The sequence below is a fragment of the Cygnus atratus genome, chromosome 10 (assembly GCF_013377495.2).
Source record: "Cygnus atratus isolate AKBS03 ecotype Queensland, Australia chromosome 10, CAtr_DNAZoo_HiC_assembly, whole genome shotgun sequence".
NCBI lineage: Eukaryota > Metazoa > Chordata > Aves > Anseriformes > Anatidae > Cygnus > Cygnus atratus.
The window spans coordinates 16,252,427-16,277,053 of NC_066371.1; the positions used below are offsets into that span (position 1 = coordinate 16,252,427).

At 54.7% G+C, this 24,627-nt stretch overlaps 2 protein-coding genes across 4 annotated transcripts in view; both read right to left on the reverse strand.

Moving 5' to 3' along the window:
• RNF123 (ring finger protein 123) overlaps positions 1-7,389 on the reverse strand; it is a 50,709-nt gene extending 43,320 nt beyond the window's left edge. For 2 of the 3 annotated variants that reach the window (XM_035558271.2, XM_050712833.1), the window contains exons 1-7: positions 7,290-7,372; positions 5,692-5,831; positions 4,562-4,646; positions 1,979-2,058; positions 1,407-1,504; positions 421-475; positions 3-88 (exon numbers count right to left, since the gene is read on the reverse strand). In XM_035558271.2, the coding sequence (XP_035414164.1) occupies positions 3-88; positions 421-475; positions 1,407-1,504; positions 1,979-2,058; positions 4,562-4,646; positions 5,692-5,773 (486 nt within the window). In that variant the 5' untranslated portion in view covers positions 5,774-5,831; positions 7,290-7,372. Of the gene's footprint in view, positions 1-2; positions 89-420; positions 476-1,406; positions 1,505-1,978; positions 2,059-4,561; positions 4,647-5,691; positions 5,832-7,289 lie in introns of all 3 variants that reach the window. The other variant, XM_050712832.1, reaches the window with a different exon arrangement.
• Positions 7,390-12,090: 4,701 nt separating this feature from the next.
• LOC126913427 (PHD finger protein 7-like) lies at positions 12,091-15,328 on the reverse strand. The gene is made up of 10 exons (XM_050712809.1): positions 15,315-15,328; positions 14,877-15,001; positions 14,458-14,549; positions 14,265-14,366; positions 13,878-14,002; positions 13,524-13,686; positions 13,318-13,433; positions 13,114-13,227; positions 12,764-12,968; positions 12,091-12,099 (listed from the first exon to the last, which is right to left on the reverse strand). Exons 1-10 carry the CDS (start codon positions 15,326-15,328, stop codon positions 12,091-12,093), a joined length of 1,065 nt encoding a protein of 354 aa, XP_050568766.1.
• Positions 15,329-24,627: the final 9,299 nt, after the last annotated feature.

Here is a 24,627-nt window from a genome sequence, read left to right on the forward strand (position 1 = left end):
ACCTCCTGATTAAATCTGCAGTTGAGAGTACACCAGCCAATCTGCATGAGTCCCTGGGAAGAGATGAGCACCTCATAAATCCATTTCCCTGAAAGAAAAAGATGACACACACAGTAAATCCATGCTGCTTGACTCATTGTTAGAGAAGCAGAACCTGATACTGCTCCCACAGAAGAGAATCTGGGCACTCAACGGATCTTTGCAACATCCCTGGCATTTCCCTCCCAACTCTTTACTTGGGTACCACGCAATCCTCCATCCTTCTGACTTCCTGGAAAAGCCAGTGGAAGAACTGGGGAAGACAGGGCTCAAGATCTAGAACAGCAACATATTCAAAATTTCCTGAGCTATCTAGTTGTGCAAGCCTCCACACACTCTTGCTGGGACCTTTCTCAAAGCATCACCCACTTATATCCTTACCTTTATACACACACGTCGTGGCCCTGATAGAGCCAAAGTTACTGTGGCCAATCACCTGGACCGACAAACAAAAGATATTTTAAAGTTAGGCAAAAAGGCCTGAAAACCAGAGCACGATGAACTAACTATTCATGGATCATAGTGTGGGGAAGAGACGTGACGTATTCCCCATCCCCGCAGCTGTACTTAGAGCCAACAGGCCCGAGGGAACCATCCCACATCCTCCCCACAGCTCATCTCCACTTGATAAACCCCAGGGACACATGCAGCATGGCAGCAGTACAAGGGACACATGGTTTCCAGTGAATTGTGACAGGCATACAAAGGTGACAATTATATAGGAAAGACATCTGAATCCTAGACAAACGGCAAGCGGAGACAAGGGCAGCCTCCTGGCTACACAGAACAAAGAGGGAACGAGCACAGGAGCAAGGGTTGTGCGTGCTCGGTGAAAGTACGAAAGGAGTGGAGAAATGATTGAAGTAGGAAAGGATTCAATTCCAGTGGATTCTTTCAGCTGATTTTCTGTACAAGGAACATCAGCTAAGGAAACAGAAGGGAGCTAATGGAAACAAAGGAGAAAGGAAGCAGCCAGTGCAGCAGCAAGGCCTGGCTTCAGCCTCAGCCTCTCACCACTGTTACGGAAGACTAGAAGGAAGGAAGGAAGAGGCACTCACTGGAGAGAGGGACAGGAAAGCTGGCTGCTGTCACCAACTCTGCTTAGCCAAGCTCTTCAGTGAGCCCTTGGGCCAGCATAACACTTCCCCTTCCCTGCAGCTCCACTCAGAGCTTGCTGTGACTTAGCGGTACTGCTAGACCTTTTCCCAGGGGAGTTCATTTATTTCCTCTAGGATCCCTCAGCCTTCTGGGTAGACTCCATTTAAAAACATACTGTACAGCCAGTGACAGCGATCTGCCATGAAGAACAAACTGAGTGCTTTTAGTCTCACAAGCCCATTTCCTGCTGCAGCCAGCATCACACTCACCCCAAGTAAGTCATCATCAACCAGCAGGAGCCCCTCAAAACCGCTCGTGTGGTCCAACACTACAGTAGAGGGACCAAGCCGGCCCTCTGCTCCCTGATCTGAAACAAGAGTTGCAGAAAACCTGTTAGGTTTTAGCAGCACACCTGATGAGTGCCACCTGCTAGACTACAATAACACTTCAATTCTGCTGCAGCAGCGGAAGACTCAAACAGCATTATCCACGTTAGACCATGAGAACTTCAGGAAAGAAGACACCCGTGATTTAAAAAGAAGCTTGCACAGCAACGCTCAAGGTCTGAGCTCTACAGCAGTCAGGTGACATGTGAAACCTTCCACGTCACCTGAAAATTTTACTTTGGCAGAGTTCAAAGGCCAAACTAAAGTCTGAGCCAAATGTTTGGCCAACACGTCACGTAACTGAAGCCAGGCAGGATTTAAAGGGACAATAAATTAGAGCACAGGAGGGCAGAAAAACGCTTACGGAGGGAACTGTTTTGCATGATACAACTTGTTCTCCCAATTAAGCAGCACAAGCAGAAGCACAAATTGCACAGACACGTTGTGTATCCTACCTCGACTGTCTTCAGAGCCATTCTCCTCTGCTAGCAACCGGTCAAGGTGTTCCTGTAGGTTCTGGAACGTCAGGTGCTTTCTAGGGAATCAACACACACAGAAGCTCTTCAGAAAACTCTGCCCTCATGTTTTAAAGGCTTTCAATCCAGACAGTGAACGAGGAAGTTCTGTTGATCTGTTTCTTGCCATGAATCTGAGGAGTTTGCTGACCAGCATGTTGGTGCAATGAATGAACCAAGGACCAAACATAGCATGAACAAGCAAAGTAGTTAACAAAGGATCTTAAAGTCTTCAGTCTGCTCAAGAGTATCTTGCCAGCATGTATTATCAATGACTACAGACTGAGACTGCTGCAGTCAGCATCGTACAAATTCAGCCTGTCAGGATTAGTTCTTTTCCCAAGTACTTCATAATACAAAACAAAAGAGAAGACTGTACCAGGGGATGAAGCAGTTCAAACAAAGGTCAGGCTAGCCCAGCACCCTCCCTCTGACAACAGCAGAAAACATGGTGTCTTCACACCTTTTGTACTGAATAGAAATCTCACACCCCCCATTTCAGGCTACCACGTTAGATACCTTCCTCACAGCAGCCTCCCCCAGTTCTCTCATTTCAAGGCTAGCTTACTTAGCAGTTCACCATACAGGAGCCATTCCAGACTTCTGGCTGTTGCTCTTACCCTTCCTCAAAACCTCTGCAGCTCCAAGATACCCTTTTGGAAGTAGTGAGACCAGAACCACGTGTTAACCAAAAAGAGCATGAAGCACTAATTCGTTCAGTGACATAATAGTTTTCATTATCTTACATCCCTCTGTTAACAATCCCTTGCTTCCTATTTGCTTTTTCTGACTTTCTCCTTGTTTCATTCCCCGCCCAGTCTCACACTCATGCAGAAGTCAGCTAACGGCCCACTATTTTATGCACAAAGTTGGGGCTGTTCCCCTTTCAATACACCACTTCGCATTTCCCTAGAGCGAGTTTCAGTGATGACTTCACTATCCAGTCACTGTCACAACCACCCTATGTTTACATTGCTCTAAATAGCTTCGTAACAGCAGCAAACTTTGTCATTTCATGTTCTTTTCCTTTCCAAGACTCTCAAGGTTGCACAGAACAACATCAGTCGTACTGAAGGTCTTTTTGGGACCAACAGAATTTCCTTTTACTGTGAGAGTCACTGGTTATTCCTGTCCCTGTTCCCATTTTCAAAATCTTCTGTGGAACAACCTTCTCACTTCCCTGGGACTAGGATTTAGGACCTCCCTAAGATTGCGGTAAGAGACATTTTGAAAAATCTGATGGATGTGAAAATGCACTGAAGTGGAAATGAAGAAGCAGCTTTGGTTGGCATGAGAGAGAGTGGCTTCAGCAAGGCAGATTAATCAGCAGCTAGCATGGAGAAGAAGATCTGGAGAGAGGCCAGAAGAGCATGAGACAGCTAGAGAGAGGTCTGCTATGAGCTCCACTGAGGAACAGAAGCATCCAAAGACAACATATCATACCATAAAAGTTGCTCTCATGTGGCAAATGGTATTTTCAAGACCTATTTGACTGCTACTGGGCTTTCTACCAAATATCCAAGCCCAGGGAGAAGGGTGGAAAGGAGCTAAAAAACAGAGAGACGAGGCACACAAACTGCCATTTCTAAGCTTTCAAGTCATTCATCACCAGGCAAAGAAATTAGAAGTACAGAAAACCAAAACGCGTGGGCAGATAGAATATTCCAAGGCACACTGACAGGAGAGCTTGTGGCAAAATAACATAACCCACTTTGCCTCCCCCCACAATAGCCTTAGCTCACTAAGTGTATAGAGGGCCAAGAGCTATTTTTAGAAGCTCTGAGCTCACATCTGAGCTGGCATCACTAAATATAGCCCGTGGAATGTGAGCTCAGCCAGTCTGCAGCACCGCCAGCCGGCAGCAGCTACACACCTGCCTCACTCTGCAACACCTGTACCTGCCCTGAACCCCTCTCACTTGCCTCTGGCCAAAGAGCTAAATGCAAGGAAAGTGTTTCTCATCCAAAGCTACGAGCTGGTGGGCTACAAGGTGAAGGAGATCTGAAAACAAACAGAAGAAAACAGACACTGCACAGCAACTCTGTGTTTCCTTTTCTTTGGAGGCTCCTAATGGGGAAAGCACCAACGGTACCTCAGCCTGAGAAACATGCGGTCTCCCATCTATCAGTAATAGCCTTGCATTTAGTTTACAGGGCACTGACAACCTAGCTTGCATTACTGCACCTAAAACCTGTAAAAAAGTGCAACATGCACAACCAGAGGGAGAACAGGAAGGGTAAGGCGAATGCCTACTTGCCCACCTACTTCAGAAATACTGCCTAGTGATCTTGTATGTGGGGTTGTGTATGCAGAAATTTCTGAAGCGTTCTTCCTGTCAAGCCCTTCAGTTTAGAAAAGCCATTAAAGGACGAGAGCCAGGAGTCATTCCTGTACCACGGTGCTGATGTGCTTTTAAGAAAGATCACTGCATGGCACTAAAAGATCTTTCCTTGCACTGCAGTATGGCTTTTCTGGGGACTGGTAGGGCATTGCTTGCCGTCTGGCGAATGAGAAGTCCAATACCTGTACGCAGCTGCAGGCTGGTTCCCATCAGCACTGGTAAAGACGCGATGCAGATAGTCATTCAGCAGCCTGCTGTTCACTATCCCTTGTGAAAAAGGAGAGAAAAGTAAGCTTAAGGAGTCAGGAGGTGAACTCGCACCACTCATTTCAAGCACAAGCAAAAAATTGATAACTACAAGAAAACAAGGTTGCAGATCGGCACGGGGGAAGACAGCTTCGAGAAGCCATTTACCTTCTCACTGTCTTCACTAACGGCCCTAGACACCAGCATTATGGAGCGCATCTCCGCAACAGGGGGCTCCTTCCAGTGTGAGCTGCTCTCCAATACAAGTGGGAGGCTGTACAGTCGTCCCCTCGCGTGAAACTACGTACTCAGGAACGCTGCTCTGCTACTTGCAGATAAAGTTACTTCAAAAGCTGGATGTGAGGACCCAATTTCATTTCCAAGGGAAATAAAAATAAAAATAATAATACCACCACTGCACTTCCTGATGTCCTGCTTGTACCTGGAACGTTCTCTGTAGCTACTACATCTCTTAACTGTGCTGGAGAAGATGCGGGGACAGAAAGGCTCGCAGACACAGCTCATCTAGGCTAACTCACAGCCTCCTTAAGGCTGTATGCCTCGCAGTAGCTTTCCTTGTGCAGAACAATCCCCGGTGCCCCACAAAGCAGCTTGCCTTAGCTGTGGGTGCCACGGAACCCTCAAATACCAGCCTTGCGGTCTCACAAGCAGGATTGTGCTGGGTTGGCCGGTGCAAGAGCAAACGGACTGCCCAGCAGTATCATCATTTCCGAGGAAAGCATTAATCCGAGAACCCGAGAGGCCGTCTGCCCTGGAAGAGGAACTCCCGGAGTCCGACGGGACAAAGACAGGCAACGCCACGTCCTCCAGCACCACACGGCTGGAGAAAGGGCACCGCGACATGAGTTTCTGGCGGAGTCCTTCGTTCTGCAGGAAAGGCCCACCCAAGATCTCGCCTCGGCTCAGGGATTCACTCGGTTTCTGCCCCACCACGCCTCTCTCAGCACGGCCACTGCCACTGGAGGCAGTCGGTCTCAAGCGAGGCGAGGGGCGCTCACCCCGCTCCACAGAGGTCCTGCTTGTGCGAGGCGTGTACAGCCCGTACCTGCGACCTTGGACTTCTCCGGCTCAGTGCTCAGCCTGTAGTTCTTCCTTGAGAGAGCAGGCCCAGCACCTCGCGACGTCATTCTTCACAGGCACCGGTGCCAGAGCGCACGTAAGACAGGCAGACGCCCAGACCCAAACCTGCTGGGGAGGATGCTGCCGTTAAACTTCTCCCTTTCTTGCAGGCTCATGAGCCTGGCCTGAACAACCCGGATAAGCTGAAGCCAAGTCCTTGCACTAACGGCAAGGCCATACAAGAGCCCAAAGCCAGCTGCCAGCCCTGCTCTCACCTGTCCCTCCTGTCCAATCACCCAACACCTTCCCAAGCAGACAGATCAGCCCCGCAGATACAGCGTTAAGCCATGCTCCAGCCAGCCCCACCACACAGACCCCATGCCAGCGAAAGGCATGGGCAGAACTCAGAGCCCATTGCCATGTGCCAGGACAACAAGAATACATTCAAGTTGCTGTTCTGCCCAGCTGACAATTATACCCCTCTCCTGTTTCTGATTACCCAGGTAGCTGACCGTCACTGGGAGGCACATTCACTAGGCAGCCATCTGACAAACCGCTCTGTGGCAAAAAGCAATGAAAGATACAAGGGGAGCAAACACTGTGGGAATCAAACGGTTGGTGCTCATCTCGTACAGAGCAGAAAATAAGGTGGGACGAGAAAAGTCAGGGAGCTTGCCAAGTGACTGGCCAGATGGGTACCCGAGCTGCTGAAACGGCCTGAATGACCAGGCAAAGAGTGCAGCGCGAGCACACCAGAGCCCAGCACCAGACAAGATGCGCCAACGCTGGCACTGTGGCAGTGCCACAGCTCTTTCCCCACTGGAGCAGATGCTGCTGCCAGCAGGTCTGAGAGAGGACAGAGCAGGGGACGCACAGCAGCCCCTGTGCCGCTCCGACCCGCGATTCAGTGCATGAACACAGCGCCGGCCCCAGCAAACCTGCCTGGCTCCGAGCGTGGCCAGGCACAAAACCGCCCGCTCTTGGCAACGGCGAGCGGCTCCCAGAGGAAGGGCAGAACGAGCAGCACGGGGAGGCCAGTTTTGAACCGAGGCGACGCAGGACAGGCAGGAAGGGCCAGCAAACGCAGCTCCGTCCCGCAGCTGCGCCCGATACCTCCCTCTCCGGCCAGGGCGAGGGGATGGTGGCGGCGAGGAGGAGGCAGCCGGGCGCCCAAGGCCGCTGCCCTGCCCTGCGCTCACCGCAGGCGCTCGACCCGCCGCGGCACCCGCCGCCTGGCAGCATCCCCACGCCAGCTGCCCCCTGAGCCCCGCTGGCGCTGCCCGCGAGCAGGAGCGAGCCCCAGGCGTGCCCCCCGCAGCGGGAAGCTGCCCCGAAGCTGGGCGCGTGCCCCGACCACAGCGAGCCCCGAGCCCCGAAGCACCCCTCAGCCTGCGCCGCCTCCCCCAGCCCGAGCCCCGAGCCCCCAGCTCCGTCCCTCTCCGGCGGGGCGCAGCCTCCACGCGCGTCGCGGGCCGGCGCCGCCCCGGTGGGGGCAGCTCCCGGGCACGGCCGGGCCCCTCCCGGGTACCGGGAGGAGGGGGCCCCGCGGCGGCCCAGGCCCAGGCCCGGCGTCCCCGCACTCACCGCCGGCCCGGCCGCGCCGCCGCCGCCGCGCTACGGCGAGCCGCGAGGGCCATGGCGGGCGGGCGGGCGGACGCGTTGCCGGGAGACGGGCGGAGGCGCCGGGCAGGGCCGCGGCCTGGGCCCGCTCCCCGGGGCTGCTCCGGGCCCCTCGGGGCCTTCCGGACCGGCAGGAGGGCGCCCGCAGCCCCGCGTCCCCGGGCCGTCGAAGCCTGAGCGCGGGGCGACGGGAGGGTCCCACCTGGGGGCAGCCCGGTGGAAGCAGCGGGAATAGGCGAGAGGCTTTCTTTTGTAACCTTCGTTACGGATTGCCTCTGGTCACTGCTAATAAAGGTTATCCTTCCTAAGCGATATCAAGTTATTCCAAAATTACTAGCGGAAAGGCAGGTATATATCCATTTCGACAGCAGCAGCAATCAATAATAGCAGCCCTCAATTGCAGCAGTACGTATTTGTATTTCAATACCACATATTGCTACAGACTAATCCCTAGTGAAGCAGCAAATAAGCTTGGGGGTAAGTAATTAAATGCTCGCCTCTATACAAATATAATTCAAAATAGCAGCAGCACAGTGCCCACCAAACAGCTCCCAGAAGTGGGGCTTTGAAACCTCTCCAGGAAGGGGGGCCCTGCAGTGGGCAATGGACAAAGTCTCTCTATGAAGTTGATCCGCATCGTGGAGTCTGCGGTCAGCCTGGCATCCCTGGTGAGGGTCCAATAACTCAACAAGGGGATCCTGTAGAAAAGTTCATTCTGGGGAACTTCTCAGAGGAGGAGGCTCCATCTGTGGCAAAAAAAAAAAAAAATCATTTTTGTATCACAGAGACATAGAAGGGTGTAGGGCACAACCATCTGGAGCAACCAATAGATCTAAATAATTTCTGTTTTTCACCCAGGACAGCCAATAGACGATGATACTTTTTTCCATTCTCTCAGAGCAACTTTTAGTTTTCCCAGACTGTCTTTTCATTCAGATAGAACAGCCAACAACAGTTGACGATTCCATACTTTCTCAGGACTTTTTCCCCATTTTCCAGACTATTTTTCACTTTTCTGGACTATACGTTGTCGGTACAGTTCCTTGGTTTTGAACGTATCAATGGTATCTCAGGACACCTCTGTTTCTTAGGTACCCAGCTGCACATCAAAGATGCCAGATGTGCTTTTCAAGGATGCTTTTCATTCACAGGCCTTGTCCCGGGCCAGATTCTCAGGCTAGCAGTTCTCAGACATCTTCTGCTAGTGTTTTAGCGGGCCATTTGTGTTAGTATTTTCCCCTTTATAACCAGACTGCCTTTATGGCTGCTCCCATCACTCCATCCCTTGGCCTGTGATCACTTGTGTATCACTATGAGACTACACCATATCTGGTGCATCTCTCTTGCCTCCTAATGTGCGAGGTGAAGGAGACGCATGTCCCCATTAGGTCCAGTGGTGTCACTCCTGAGAGTGTTTGTTGGTTGAGACATGGGTATACAGTACCAGTTTATATAAGAGTGATAACAAATAGCTATTTGATACAAAACAAAATGCAGAGGGGCACAAATCTGACAGTCAGAATGAGGACTAACATCATTCAGATATGTTGCACCTGTGCTTGGAGGCCTAGTAGCCAAAACCACAGCCATGTCAGCTGACAGGCCTTCGAGAACACATTGTTGTTGGGCTATTTGGTGGGAGGTACAGATCTGTCACTGAAAAATATTCACATCTTGTTTGATCTGTTTGGATTTGTTAGCAAAAAAGCAACAGGTAATATTCATTGATACGCAAACACCTCCTTGTGAGGCTAAAATGTAGTCCAAGGACAGACAATATTGGATAGCTAATTGTGAGACCAAATTAATCAGTCTACTGTATACTCTTTAAAGCACGCACAGTAGCATTCTGGGTAATTTCAAGCACAGCAGAAATACCAGCAATAGCTCCGTATAGTTCAGCAACACCTGAGTTTAGGTATAGCACATGTACCGACTTCGGAAATTTCGCTGGTCTTGTGATGAACAGGTTAGACATTCTGCACTTATTATGTACAGGAAAATGGTTGTGTTGGAAGTTCAATGCTAAATCTCTAGATCAAAATGCACAGGCAGTGAGACATGATATGGCACACATACCTCCTAGCTGCAATGACAAGCTCCTAAAAACATTAGAGCTGCAAAGCCAGAACCTCCTCGGCATTGAAACGGTAGGCCACAAGCTCTGCCCAGAATCTTTGCAATGTTTGTAGAATGAATACCATGGAACCAGGATCACAGGCCCTGGTTATTGTGGGGGATTTCAACTACCCTGACATTTGCTGGAAGGCCTACTCAGCCAGCCATCCGCAGTCCAGGAGGTTCCTTCATTGTATTGATGATAACTTCCTGATGCCAACTAGGACGTGCCAACTAGGAGAGGAGCACTGCTGGATCTTGTCCTCACTAACAAGGAGGGTCTGGTTGAAACGGTGAAGGTTGAGGGCAGCCTTGGTTGCAGCGACCATGAGATGGTGGAGTTTGGGATCTCATGTGGCAGGAACAGAGTACCGAGCAGAATCGCAACCCTGGAGTTCAGCAGGGCCGACTTTGGCCTTTTCAGGCATTTGCTAGGGGAAATCCCATGGGACAGGGTACTTGAAGGAAAAGGAGCCCAAGACAGCTGGTTAGCATTCAAGGACTGCTTCTTCCGAGCTCAAGAACAGAGCAACCCAACAGGTAAGAAGTCAGGAAAGAGAGCCAGGAGACCTTCATGGTTAAACAGGGAAGTGCTGGGCAAACTCGGGTGGAAGAGGACAGTCTACAGATCATGGAAGGAGGGGCTGGCCACTTGCGAGGAATATAAGGCTGTTGTCAGAGGATTTAGGGAGGCAACTAGGAAAGCTAAGGCCTCCTTGGAATTAAACCTTGCGAGAGGGGTCAAGGACAACAGAATGAGCTTCTTCAAATACATTGCAGATAAAACTAACAGTAGAGGCAACGTAGGCCCACTAATGAATGAGGTGGGTGCTCTGGCAACAGAAGATAAAGAGAAGGCAGAGTTACTGAATGCCTTCTTTGTCTCTGTCTATAATGCCGGTGACTCTCCTGAGGAGCCCCGTACCCCTGAGGCCCCAGATGAAGTCAGAATAAAGGAGGAGTTTGCCTTGGTTGATGAGGGCTGGGTTAAGGACTGATTAAGCAAGATGGACATCCACAAGTCCATGGGTCCTGAGGGGATGCACCTGCAGGTGCTGAGGGAGCTGGCAGAAGTCATTGCTAGCCCACTCTCCATCATCTTTGGTAAGTCGTGGGCATCGGGAGAGGTGCTTGAGGACTGAAGGAAAGCAAATGTCACTCCAGTCTTCAAAAAGGGCAAGAAGGAGGACCTAGATAACTATAGACTAGTCAGCCTCACCTCCGTCCCTGGTAAGGTGATGGAACAACTTATCTTTGGCATTGTCTCTAGTCATATCAAGGATAAAAGGGTCATTAGGGGCAGTAAATATGGCTTCACCAAGGGGAAGTCATGCTTGACCAACCTGATAGCCTTTTATGAGGATAGAACCGAGTGGATAGATGATGGAAAAGCAGTGGACGTGGTTTATCTTGATTTCAGTAAAGCCTTTGACACTGTCTTCCACAGCATCCTCACAGCTACACAAGGAAGTGTGGTCTGGACAATCGGGTAGTGTGGTGGACAGTAAACTGGCTGAAGGGAAGAAGCCAGAGGGTTGTGGTTAATGGGATGGAGTCGAGTTGGAGACCTGTATCTAGTGGAGTCCCTCAAGGGTCGGTGCTGGGATCAGTGTTGTTCAATATATTCATCGACGACTTGGATGAGGGAATGGAGTGTGCTGTCAGCAAGTTTGCCGATGACACTGAACTGGGAGGAGTGGCTGACACGCCAGAAGGCCGTGCTGCCATCCATCAGGACCTTGACAGTTGGAGAAATTTAATGAAATATAATGAGGGCAAGTGTAGAGTCCTGCATCTGGGCAAGAAAAACCCCAGTCACCAGTATAAGCTGGAGAGCAGTGAAAGGGAGAGGGACCTGGGGGTCCTGGTGGACAGCCGGATGACCATGAGGCAGCACTGTGCCCTTGTGGCCAAGAAGGCCAATGGTATCCTGGGGAGTATTGGAAGAGGCGTGCTTAGTAGGTTGAGAGAGGTTCTCCTCCCCCTCTACTCTGCCCAGGTGAGACCACATCTAGAATATTGCATCCAGTTCTGGGCCCCTTGGTTCAAGAAGGACAGGGAACTGCTTGAGAGAGTCCCACGCAGAGCCCCAAGGATGATTAAGGGAGTGGGGGCATTTCCCTTACAAGCAAAGGCTGAGGGAGCTGGGTCTCTTTAGCTTGGAGAAGAGGAGACCGACGGGTGACCTTATTAACGTTTATAAATATGTAAAGGGGGAGTATCAGGAGGATGGAGCCAGGCTCTTCTCTGTGACACCCAATGATAGGACAAGGGGCAATGGGTGCAAGCTGGAACATAGGACGTTCCGCTTAAATGAGACAAAACTTTTTTACGGTGAAGGTGACAGAGCACTGGAACAGGCTGTCTGGGGGGTTGTGGAGTCTCCTTCTCTGGAGACATTCAAAACCCCCCGGGACACGTTCCTGTGTGATGTGATTTAGGTGTTCCTGCTCCAGCAGGGGGATTGGGCTAGATGATCTTCCAAGGTCCCTTCCTATCCCTCACATTCTGTGATTCTGTGATAAGAAAAACAACATTTTAGTAACCATGTTTGGCTTAATTGGCAAAACGCGTTATGAACTATACAGCCAGACATGTCGTTTGGGCTGCACATGTCCCAGTTATTAGCCAACCGTCACCCTGTAGACTATGGCACCTAGAATTAGGAGCCGTCAAATTAAAGTGTCTTTGACGAATTGTAGTATGAACATTCCCTGTGAGATTCCAAAGTTCCACTCCATTAAAACACCCCTCTGTTTCTAACTGCGCATTCATTAGCGCAGGCCCATGAGGTTCTCAGGTCAGACTCAATACAATACAAGCTTGCATCTCCCACATTCAACTTTGCTGTCGCCGCGCTCCCTAGGGGCTGCTTTTGAACGGCCGGGGAGGGGGCGCTGCTGGCTCCGCCTACGCCTCGTCAGCCTCCCTCGCGAGGGCTGCCGGGGCCTGGCGGCTCCCTCGAGCGGCCTCGATGTCGGAAAAAAAGCCCTGCCTGTCCCGATCCCCCGCTCCGCTGCAGAACGCGTCTGCCCCGGAGCCGATGGCCTCGGCAAGCTCCCAGCACCAGTTTGTGGTGCACGGCTGCTCCTGAGGCGTCTTCGGGGCCGGCTCTGGGGATCTGGGGCTGGACGTTCCAGCGGTGAGCGGCTTCTAGTCCGGGGTCGCCCCCGCTGGCTGGCGGGGTGTCTGCCTTTGGGCACCGTGGAGCGACTGGAGGTTCCTGGTGCTGTTTCAGTGTTAGGGCTGTGAGTGCTTCTCTCAGCACTGGTCTCATGGCGTCTTCGGGGCTGGTTAAAGGTGCCTGGTGCCCAAAGTACATGGCGGATCGTCGTCCGGTCTCTCTCCTGCCTTCTACTGTCAGTCACCAGGATCCCTTGTAATGGCCACAGTGCTGCCTGGCTGCTGGTGCCCACGCCAGCGCAGCTGTCGCACTCCCAGGTGCCTGCGCTGTTGGTCAAGTTGGAGCAGCGCCGGTGGGTGCCTTCGGCAGCGCAGGAGCGGCACAGGAGCAGCTGCCAGGGCCTGGGGAAGCAAAGAGTTGTGGCTGTGAGGACAAAGTGTCTGAGCCAGGGAGTGGCCGGCACACCCCTTGTGCTCTCTCCTGCCTCCTCCAGCCTGCAGTGCTGAGGCGGAGGACCTGTGCAGAGCCCCAGCTGAGGCAACTCACCCCTGTCCCTCCGCCTGCTCCCTGCCTTGTGGGTAAAGGCATTCCCTGGCAGTACAGCGCTGGCACCTCTCTTGCAGCGATGCAGAGGCGTTGTTGTTCTCCCAGGTTGGTCCTCTGCAAGAGAAGGGACAAAATTGTCCAGTCCCTGGCCATGCGCAGCGCTTGTGCCCTCGTGTCTAGAGAGCAGGGCAGAGGGACACCAACCTGACTGGGACTCGGATCCCTCGGATCCCCATGATGGACAGTTCTGAACGAAACTCCCCCCTGTTTCTGCAGATGGGGCACTGGAAGCAGAGAATGCCTGCGCACACAGCTTGTCCCTGCAGCAGAAACACATGCGGTGAGAGGTGAGCGGGCCCTGGTGCTGCTGAGCACCTGCCGTGCCCGCAGGGTGAGGGGAGGGCTCCTACCTGGATGCAGCCCCGGTGGAACCAGGCGTGACTGCAGGCTGGGCACACCATGGTGTGGTAGGACTTGCTGTCCCCCACAGGGTCCATGCAGATGATGCAGGTGGTGTCCTGCTCTGGAGCTGCCTGCACTGCCTGCTGAGGGCGGTGCTCCCAGCAGAAGGACCTGGGGGGGAGAGGGAAGGGAAGGGCGAGGTGAGAAGTGCTGGGCCTGCCGCGGTTGTGGCGAGGAGGGCAGAGGAACGTGAAGGAGCCCCAGGCCCGTCCAGGCTCTGGCGCTGCCTCTGGCTCTGCCAGGCTGCTGGGAAGCACCACCGTGGGGTCCTCTCTTGCTTGGCTGGTGCTGGCAGCCCTTACCTGTGCCGCCCAAAGAACTGGGTGACACATTCTCCCTCCGAGGCGCAGGGGAGATGGAAGCTGCGTTCACAGCCCGTCTCCGTGCAGGTGATGGTGGCCCCTCGCTCGCCACAAACGAAGCATTGCTGAAAAGAACACAGCAGCCCCATTAGCAGCAGGCTCGATGCCGCCACCGCTGGCCCCACACCCCTGGGCAGGGCAGGGCACAGGGTGCGGGCGCTGCTGGGTCACACTCTGCAGACCCGCCTGGCGGACGAGGCTCGTCTGCCAGAGCAGCAGTTTGTCCCGGAGCAGGTTGGAAAGGCTGGGATTGCTTCCTTGGGGTCCAGGCTAAGCTTGCGGGAGCATCTCCTGGCACAAACCTCCCTGTTCCCATCAGGTCCTCACCTTCTGGGATGCCTGCTTGATTGTGTGCTGTATATCCTCCAGTAAAAATCCCAAAATTCCCTCCTGTAGGTTTCCAGGCCGATAAAGGCCATTCGCAAGAAACTATAGAAGAGAAAAGAGCAGGATCTCATTAGGGGTTGTAGAGGAAGGGACCGTCCCTGGTGGGATGCTGACAGGAGCCACGGGAACTCACCAGACAAAAAACGTGCGCACAGAGCCCATTCCTTTCGCGTCTGGGGCCGCAGATGTTCGGGTCAGCATCTGCCCGGCCACACAGCATGCATGCTGGAGGGGAGAGAGCAAACGGCACAGCCATTGAGCGCCTTTGCGGGGCCAGGTGTCCCTGAGGGACTGTCCCCGAGGGCCTGTTCTGTCCCTGCCACGCTGGCTGATGGGCAGGGCCAGAGGCTGTGGAGGGGAAGGGGGCACAGCAGGCACAAGGGTCCCAGCAGGCACCCACAGCCCGACCTGGGCCCCCCCTGCCAAGGAGCAGAGGGGCCCTGCCCCGGGGTGGTTGGGGAGCCCCTGCCTGCCCCTGCCTCCCCTCTCAGCCACAGGCACCCCCCCCAGCCCCTCCCCGCCCTCCTGTGGGATGGGATGCTTTTCTCTCACCTTGTTCCCTCGAGTCGGGAGCCTTCCGCTCCATTTCAGACATGGTGCACTTCGACAGCGAGCACTTGGAGAGTCGCTGCCCCAGCAGTGCCGGGGTTTCTCCTCCACACGCTCCTCTGCCGACCCTGAGGGAGAAGCAGGACGAGGGTGAGTCTGTAGCACGGGCCCGAGGTGTGGGACCCCTCCTCCCTCGGCAGCCCCGGCCAGCCCCCTCCTCCCTGCCCTCTCCCCAACTCACCAAATCGCACTGAGGCACGGCCCGAGCCCAGCAGCCTTTTATCTGCTCCTCGCCCCGCGAGGAGCGGGTCCCGCGGCACGCGGTGGAGAGGAAGGATTGCTTCCCTCGGCCTGCTGGCAACGCTCCCCGTGCCACAGGCAGGAGCGGAGATGTCCCTCGGACAGGGCTGCAGCCCTGGAGTGGCGGCGCCTGCACCGCACCTTTGGGCCAGCATTGCCACCCTCCGGGACAGCCGCAGGACACCTGGCGTTTGGCTCGCAGCTTGCTCCCTCCTCACGTCCTTCTCCTCCACGGTTTCTCGAGAGCAGGGTGAGACCAGAGCTCGTTTTCTCCCCCAGACATCAGCAAGAGACGTTACAAAGCCAGCGGTCTTAATAGTCTTTACTGCAGTTGACAGTCCGGTCTGAGCCCTGACTCCTTTCTCCAACTCTCACCATCAGGGTTAAAAGCCTCCTAATTAGAATCACAGAATCGTAGAATCATTAGGGGTGGAAAAGTCCCTCAAGATCATCTGGTCCAACTATCCCCCTACTACCAATGTCACCCACTAAAGCATGTCCCTAAGCACCACGTACAGCCTTTCCTTGAACACCCCCAGGTGACTCCACTACTTCCCTGGGCAACCCGTTCCAATTCCTGACTATTCTTTCTGAGAAGAAATTGTAGTGGGCCTACTTGGCAAGTTTTGGTAGCGGGGGCCCATAGGGGTGGCTTCTGTGCGAAGAATCCAGAAGCTGCCCCATTTTAGATAAGGGCCCTGCTGCTGTCCAGAGCCAAGCCAATAAGCGGTGTTGTTTGCGTCTCTGTGAGAGCATATTTAAGAAAGGGAAAAAGCTGCTGCGGAACAGCAGCTGGGAGAGAGAGAGGAGTGAGAAACAGCCTTGCAGACCCAAGGTCAGTGAAGGAGTGGGAGGAGGTGCTCCAGGCACCACAGCAGAAGTTCCCCTGCGGCCTGTGGCGAGGACCACGGTGAAGCAGGTTGTCCCCCTGCAGCCCATGGAGTAGCACGGTGGAGCAGGGTTCCACGCTGCAGCCCGTGGAAGAGGCCACGGTGGAGCAGGTGGACCTACACTGAAGCAGGCTGCAGCCTGTGGAGGATCCCCGCCAGAGCAGATTCCGGGCCGGAGCTGCAGCCCGTGGAGAGGAGCCCACGCAGGAGCAGGTGACCTGGCAGGAGCTGCCGCCTGTGGGGGACCCAGGTTGGAGCAGTGTGCTCCTGACGGATGGACCCCGTGGTACGGACCCGTATCTGGAGCAGTTCTTGAAGAGCTGCTGCCTGTGGGAAGCCCACGCAGGATCACTTTGGGAACGACCGCATCCCACGTTGGAGCAGGGGAAGAGAGTGACCGAGAAGGAACGGCAGAGACGAAGTGCTATAGACTGACCAGAACCGCCATTCCCCCATTCCCCTGCACCACTTGGTTAAAGAGGTAGAGGAGGGTGGATGGGGGCAAGGTGTTTTGGGTTTCTTTCTTTTGTTTCTCACTTCTCTAGCTTGTTAGTAATAGGCAATAATTCTTAATGTCTCCCTGCTCTGAGTCTGTTTTGCCTGTCACAATAATTGTTGAGTGATGTCCCCATTCTTATCTCAACCCTTGAGCCCTTTGCATCGTATTTTCTCCCCCTTTCCCATTCAGGAGGGGGAGTGAGAGAGAGGCTGCGGTGGAACTTGGCTGCCCAAGTCTGCTCCCACGCCGTCTTCAGGTCTGCCTCTGGGTATTTGGGGCCTGATGTTGTAATGGGGAGCGGCTTCTTGTCTGGGCCATCCCCTGCTGGCTGGAGCATCGTCTCCGTTTAGGCCCTGGGGATCCACTGGGGGACCCCGATGCCACCTGTGGTGCACGGCTGCTCCTGCGGCGTCTTCGGGGCCAGCTCTGGGGATCTGGGGCTGGACGTTCCAGCGGTGAGTGAGCAGCTTCTTCTCTGGGGTCGCCCCCGCTGGTCAGCGGGGTGTCTGCCTTTGGGCACCAAGGAGCAACTGGAGGTTCCTGGTGCCCTCCGAGTGGCCAAGCTGGGGGTGCTTCTCCCAGCGCTGGGTTCTGCAGCATGGCTGCTGCTGCGGCATCTTCTGGGACTGTTACAGGTGTCTTGGGCCTGATGTAAATGTGGGCGAATTGTCCTCTGCTCTGTCCCCTGCTGCCTGGTGGGGCTGCTGCTCTCAGGCACCAGGGAACTGTGGGATGGCCCCGGTGCTGCCTGGCTGCTGGCGCTGCTGAGGCTGCTGCTTTCAGGTGCTGGGGAGCCACGGGAGGGCCCCAGAGGCTCTGGACTGGAGGTGCCAGGGCTGGTGAGCCCCAGGTTGGCACTGGAAGCTGTAATGCAGGAATCGCTGGAGGTTCCTGGTGCTTTTTCACTGTCAGAGCTGCCGCTGCTGTCGCTGCTGCTCTGAGCACTGGGGGTTGTAGCAGCTCTGCTCCGATGCCGTCTTCGGGTCTGCCTCTGGGTATTTGGGGCCCAACATTGTAATGGGGAGCGGCTTCTTCTCTGGGCCATCCCCTGCTGGCTGGAGCATCCGAGGCGATCGGCTCCGGGGCAGACGCGTTCTGCAGCGGAGCGGGGGATCGGGACAGGCAGGGCTTTTTTTCCGACATCGAGGCCGCTCGAAGGAGCCGCCAGGCCCCGGCAGCCCTCGCGAGGGAGGCTGACGAGGCGTAGGCGGAGCCAGCAGCGCCCCCTCCCCGGCCGTTCAAAAGCAGCCCCTAGGGAGCGCGAGCGACCAGGAGCGCGGCGACCGGGGCGGGGCGCGTCAGAAGGGTGGGCGCGGCAGTTCGCGCAGGGAGGGCGGAGAGGGCAGAGTTTCCCCCCGCCCATAAGAACAACACCTTTAACGGCTGTCGACTGCTAACTAGGCTGCAATGGTCTACACCAGGCAGACTGCTCTCTCTAGAAAGTCTGTGGCCACCCAGACTGACCGCCTGCTCAACGATGCGGCGGTTCAGGTCTCTGGGTGCAGGGAGTGTCTGAGCCTGTTGCTGCCATCTGAGGGAGGCAGAGGCTCCGTGTGTGTGAGGTGCGAGCAGGTGGATGACCTGGTCCGCCTGGTGGCAGAACTCAAAGAGCAGGTGGATAGGTTGAGGGCTATCAGGGAGTGTGAGCGGGAGATAGACTGGTGGAGTGACTCCCTGCAGGGCCTGAAGGACAGGTACCGGGGCGAGACACCCCAAATGGGGGTGGACCCCCTGCCCTGTTGCTGTCGGGCAGAGGGAGGCGACCTAGGAGTTGAGGAGGAATGGAGACAGGTCCCTGCTCGACCTCGCAGGCAACGCACCCCCCACCGGCCCCTCCTTCCCAGGTGCCCTTACATAACAGATTTGAGGCCCTGGAGCTTGAGAGGCCGGTGGGTGAGGACGAGGTAGAAAGTCTACCCATGAGGATGCCTAGGGCGAGAAAGCTGACTCCACGCCTCAAGACAGCCTCCACCAAGAAAGACAGAAGGGTGATCGTTGTAGGTGACTCCCTTCTCAGGGGAACAGAGGGCCCTATTTGTCGACCTGACACCTACCCGTAAGGAAGTCTGCTGCCTCCCTGGGGCCAGGGTCAGGGATGTTGCCAGAAAGCTTCCCAACCTGGTTCGCCCCTCTGACTACTACCCTCTTTTGATAGTCCAGGCTGGCAGTGATGATATTGAAGAGAGAAGCCTGAAGGCTATCAAACGGGACTTTAGGGGACTGGGACGGTCAGTGGATGGAGCGGGAGTACAGGTGGTGTTTTCGTCCATCCCTGCAGTGGCAGGGAGGGGTACCGAGAGGACTCGGAAAGCCCACCTGATTAACATGTGGCTCAGAGGCTGGTGCCAACACAGAAATTTTGGGTTTTTTGACCATGGGGCGCTTTACCCGGCACCCGGCCTGGTGACCGCAGACGGGTCCCTGTCTCTAAGGGGAAAACGGATCCTAGCCCAGGAGCTGGCAGGGCTCGTTGAGAGGGCTTTAAACTAGGAAAGAAGGGGGACGGGGCTGAAATAAGTCTTGTTGGAGCTGTACCGGGGGAACAATGGCAAGGTCGGGGGAGAAGGCAATGGCCCGACTGAAGTGCATCTACACTAACGCACGCAGCATGGGTAACAAACAAGAGGAGCTGGAAGCCATCGTGCAGCAGGAAGGCTATGACTTGGTTGCCATCACGGAAACGTGGTGGGACCACTCTCATGACTGGAGTGCTGCAATGCCTGGCTATAGGCTCTTCAGAAGGGACAGGCAGCACAGAACGGGTGGTGGTGTGGCTCTCTATATTAGAGAGTGTTTTGATGTTGAGGAACTTGAGGCTGGGAATGATAAGGTTGAGTCTCTATGGGTTAGGATCAGAGGGAAGGCCAACAAGGCAAGCATCCTGGTGGGGGTCTGTTATAGACCGCCGAACCAGGATGAGGAGATAGATGAGGAGTTCTACAGGCAGCTGGCAGAAGCCGCGAAATCGTCAGCGCTTGTTCTTGTGGGGGACTTCAACTTCCCAGACATATCCTGGAAGCACAACACAGCCCAGAGAAAGCAGTCTAAGAGGTTTCTGGAGAGCGTGGAAGATAGCTTCCTGATGCAGCTGGTTAGAGAGCCTACCAGGGGAGGTGCCCCGCTAGACCTTCTGTTCACAAACAGTGACGGACTGGTGGGAGATGTGGTGGTCGAGAGCTGTCTTGGGCAGAGTGACCACGAAATGGTTCAGTTCTCTATTCTTGGCGAAGTCGGAAAGGGGACCAGTAAAACCGCTGTCTTGGACTTCCGAAGGGCTGACTTTGAGCTGTTCAGGACACTGGTTGGCAGAGTCCCTTGGGAGGTGGTTCTGAAGGGCAGAGGAGTCCAGGAAGGCTGGGCACTCTTCAAGAAGGAAATCTTAATGGCTCAGGAGCGGTCTGTCCCCACGTGCCCAAAGACGAGCCGGCGCAGAACTAGACCGGCCTGGCTGAACAGAGAGTTGTGGCTCGAGCTTAGGAGAAAAAAGAGGGTTTATAATCTTTGGAAAAGAGGGCGGGCCACTCAGGAGGACTATAAGGATGTTGCGAGGCTGTGCAGGGACAAAATTAGAAAGGCCAAAGCTCATCTGCAGCTCAATCTGGCTACTGCCGTTAAAGATAACAACAAAAGTTTTTACAAATACATCAACACAAAAAGGAGGACTAAGGAGAATCTCCATCCGTTACTGGATGCGGGGGGAAACTTAGTTACAAAAGATGAGGAAAAGGCTGAGGTACTCAATGCCTTCTTTGCCTCAGTCTTTAGCGGCAAGACCAGTTGTTCTCTGGATACCCGGGACCCTGAGCTGGTGGAAGGGGATGGGGAGCAGGATGTGGCCCTCAGTATCCACGAGGAAATGGTTGGTGACCTGCTACAGCACTTGGATGTACGCAAGTCGATGGGGCCAGATGGGATCCACCCGAGGGTACTGAGCGAACTGGCGGAGGAGCTGGCCAAGCCGCTTTCCATCATTTATTGACAGTCCTGGCTATCAGGAGAGGTCCCAGTCGACTGGCGGCTAGCAAATGTGACGCCCATCTACAAGAAGGGCCGGAGGGTAGACCCAGGGAACTATAGGCCTGTTAGTTTGACCTCAGTGCCAGGGAAGCTCATGGAGCAGATTATCTTGAATGTCGTCACGCAGCACTTGAAGGGCAACCAGCCCCTTACAGCCTCCAGTGCCAACCTGGGGCTCGCCAGCCCCAGCACCTCCAGTCCAGAGCCTCTGGGGCCCTCCCGTGGCTCCCCAGCACCTGAAAGCAGCAGCCTCAGCAGCACCAGCAGCCAGGCAGCACCGGGGCCATCCCACAGTTCCCAGGTGACTGAGAGGAGAAGGCCAGGGACAGAACAGAGGACAATCTGCCAGCCTGTACATCAGGCCCAAGACACCTGTAACGATCCTGGAAGAAGCCGCTGCAGGAGCAGCCGTGCTGCAGAACCCAGCGCTGGGAGCAGCACCCCCAGCTTGGCCAGCCAGAGGGCACCAGGAACCTCCAGTCACTCCTTGGTGCCCGAAGGCACACACCCCGCCAGCCAGCGGGGGCGACCCCGGACGAGAAGCCGCTCACCGCTGGAACGTCCAGCCCCAGATCCCCAGAGCCGGCCCCGAAGACGCCTCAGGAGCAGCCGTGCACCACAAACTGGTGGTGCTGGGAGCAGCAGCAGTACCAGATCTGCCAGGCGGGCGGCATCGGGGTCCCCCAGTGGATCCCCGGGGTCTAAACGGAGACAATGCTCCAGCCAGCAGGGGACGGCCCAGAGAAGCCGCTCCCCATTCCAACACCAGGCCCCAAATACCCAGAGGCAGACCCGAAGACGGCATCGGAGCAGAGCTGCTACAACCCCCAGTGCTCAGAGCAGCAGTGACAGCAGCAGCAGCTCTGACAGTGAAACAGCACCAGGAACCTCCAGCGATTCCTGCATTACAGCTTCCAGTGCCAATCTGGGGCTCGCCAGCCCTGGCACCTCCAGTCCAGAGGTTCACTCGCACGACTAAGCCATGTCCCCCTGCTCCCCTGCCTCCCCCCCATTAGATAGCGGAGCTACGGAACCGCAGATCAGGTCTCCGCAGTCGCTTCATACAAAAGTACATCTCAATCACACGTCACACAAGTCTCACCCGACTGCCAAGGCAATACTTAGTATTTCTTACCTTGGCCTGTGCACAGAGCTACCGGGTCGATTCTCAAAACCGGAGTGCCTTTTTTTTTCCCCCCTAATTCTTCACCAGTCCTGCCTTCTTAACCAGTCTTGCTTCCTTTGTCAGCTCTCTGCAGAACCACCGTCGCCAAGGCACAGGACCGCTGAAATCAGCAGGGCATGCCTTCCTGCTGCGGTGGTAGTGGGACTCCCCAGAAGGTGACTGGCTCCCGGACGAGCCCCCACTTTGTGAGAAACGCTCTGCAGCCAATAACATAGGCTCAGGCGAGGATCTCAGTGAAGTAGCTTTTTTATTCACGATTGCAATGGCAGGCGTCTTGCAAGCAGGAGCGTGCCTATTAGTTCCATAGCACAATTTATATAGTTTCTCTCTCGACGACCGGGACCCTCCCCTGTTTCCCCATTGAATGGGAAGTCCAGGTTCACAACCTATCCGACGCTTCACAGATAATGCACGGCTTTCAATTACCAGCCTCTTATTTTTCAAGTTTCTCCTGAGTTTTACGCTGTGAGGTGGCAATATTTTTTACCTTATCAGACTTGATGTGACACCGTGATTTATGCCTAATTGCATTAAGGAGAACGGTTGTAGTCTGCATTTCACAAGGTTGTCTGGTAAGCTTTTATCACTGCAACCGTATCTCAATATCACATTCCTTCCTCCTAAGCAATGTAAAATCTCATTCAAAACCACAAAAACAGGCCTTCTTACGCTTTTTAGGCTCCAAAGCCTTCTTTTCAGGCTCCTCTTGGCATCCCAAGTCGTCTTCTGATCGTCTAAACCCTCAGTTTGCAGGCCCAGGGGCTCCTTTGTAGGGACCAAGCCCTTTGGTTCAGGGCCCTGAGACTGCTCTCTGGAGATAAAGCTGGCTTCTCATTACTTACACCCTCACTTTTATGGCCCAGGCTGTCATTTTCAGGGCACAATGCCTTATCTTTAGGGCCCCTTAGTTGCACTGTAAGGTGCAGAGCTGCCTTTTAGGGTACAAAGCCTTCTTTGTGAGGAAATACCCCGCTTCTTCAGGTCCCAAATCCTCACGCCAGGAGACAAGGCCTCAATTTGAGGGCCCAAAGCCTCCTTTAAGGGTCCAAACACCCATTTGGAGGGACCAGAGCGTCATTGTAGGGTCCAGTCCGTGAGCCAGAGACTCCAAAGGCCCAGGGTTCAGGTCTAAAGCCTCACCTTGACGACCAGGCCTCCCCATGCTCCCCCGTGACTGCTCTCTGGACACAAAGCTGGCTTCTTATTGCTTACGCCCTAACTTTTATGGCCCAGGCTGTCATTTTCAGGGCACAACGCCTTATTTTTAGGGCCCCCAGTTGCACTGTAAGGTGCAGACCTGCATTTTTAGGGTGCAAAGCCTTATTTGTGAGGAAAGCTCCCTCCCTCCCCAGTTTAAGTACTATAAATATGAGGGGTTAGAGGGGGGTTGGGTGAAGGGAAGGGTTGTGTTGTCATGGTGGCTTGGGGACTTACCACACCCACCCCAGCTGATGTTTGCTCTTTTGTCAGCTTTGGATCCAGAAGCGGGATCTTAACACGGAAAACACAGGGGAGACTTTACTGCTCTCCACATCTACCTTAAAGGAAGTTGTGGGGAGCTAGGGGTCGGCCTCGTCTCACAGACAACTAGTGACAGGACTAGAAAGTATGGCCTCAAGTTGTGCCAGAGGTTTAGTCTGGAAATTAGTGGTGGTTTTCTCGGGTGGGCAGCCAAGTTCCACCGCAGCCTCTCTCTCACTCCCCCTCCTGAATGGGAAAGGGGGAGAAAATACGATGCAAAGGGCTCAAGGGTTGAGATAAGAATGGGGACATCACTCAACAATTATTGTGACAGGCAAAACAGACTCAGAGCAGGGAGACATTAAGAATTATTGCCTATTACTAACAAGCTAGAGAAGTGAGAAACAAAAGAAAGAAACCCAAAACACCTTGCCCCCATCCACCCTCCTCTACCTCTTTAACCAAGTGGTGCAGGGGAATGGGGGAATGGCGGTTCTGGTCAGTCTATAGCACTTCGTCTCTGCCGTTCCTTCTCGGTCACTCTCTTCCCCTGCTCCAACGTGGGATGCGGTTGTTCCCAAAGTGGTCCTGCGTGGGCTTCCCACAGGCAGCAGCTCTTCAAGAACTGCTCCAGATACGGGTCCGTACCACGGGGTCCATCCGTCAGGAGCACACTGCTCCAACCTGGGTCCCCCACGGGCAGCAGCTCCTGCCAGGTCACCTGCTCCTGCGTGGGCTCCTCTCCACGGGCTGCAGCTCCGGCCCGGAATCTGCTCTGGCGGGGATCCTCCACAGGCTGCAGCCTGCTTCAGTGTAGGTCCACCTGCTCCACCGTGGCCTCTTCCACGGGCTGCAGCGTGGAACCCTGCTCCACCGTGCTACTCCATGGGCTGCAGGGGGACAACCTGCTTCACCGTGGTCCTCGCCACAGGCCGCAGGGGAACTTCTGCTGTGGTGCCTGGAGCACCTCCTCCCACTCCTTCACTGACCTTGGGTCTGCAAGGCTGTTTCTCACTCCTCTCTCTCTCCCAGCTGCTGTTCCGCAGCAGCTTTTTCCCTTTCTTAAATATGCTCTCACAGAGACGCAAACAACACCGCTTATTGGCTTGGCTCTGGACAGCAGCAGGGCCCTTATCTAAAATGGGGCAGCTTCTGGATTCTTCGCACAGAAGCCACCCCTATGGGCCCCCGCTACCAAAACTTGCCAAGTAGGCCCACTACAATTTCTTCTCAGAAAGAATAGTCAGGAATTGGAACGGGTTGCCCAGGGAAGTAGTGGAGTCACCTGGGGGTGTTCAAGGAAAGGCTGTACGTGGTGCTTAGGGACATGCTTTAGTGGGTGACATTGGTAGTAGGGGGATAGTTGGACCAGATGATCTTGAGGGACTTTTCCACCCCTAA

Coding starts and splice junctions, on each gene's coding strand:
- LOC126913427 (XM_050712809.1), bottom strand. Junction 14,550..14,876: donor TCCCGACTCGAGGGAACAAG/GTGAGAGAAAAG, acceptor TCTCCCCTCCAG/CATGCATGCTGTGTGGCCGG. Junction 13,228..13,317: donor GGGATCCGAGTCCCAGTCAG/GTTGGTGTCCCT, acceptor CTTCTCTTGCAG/AGGACCAACCTGGGAGAACA.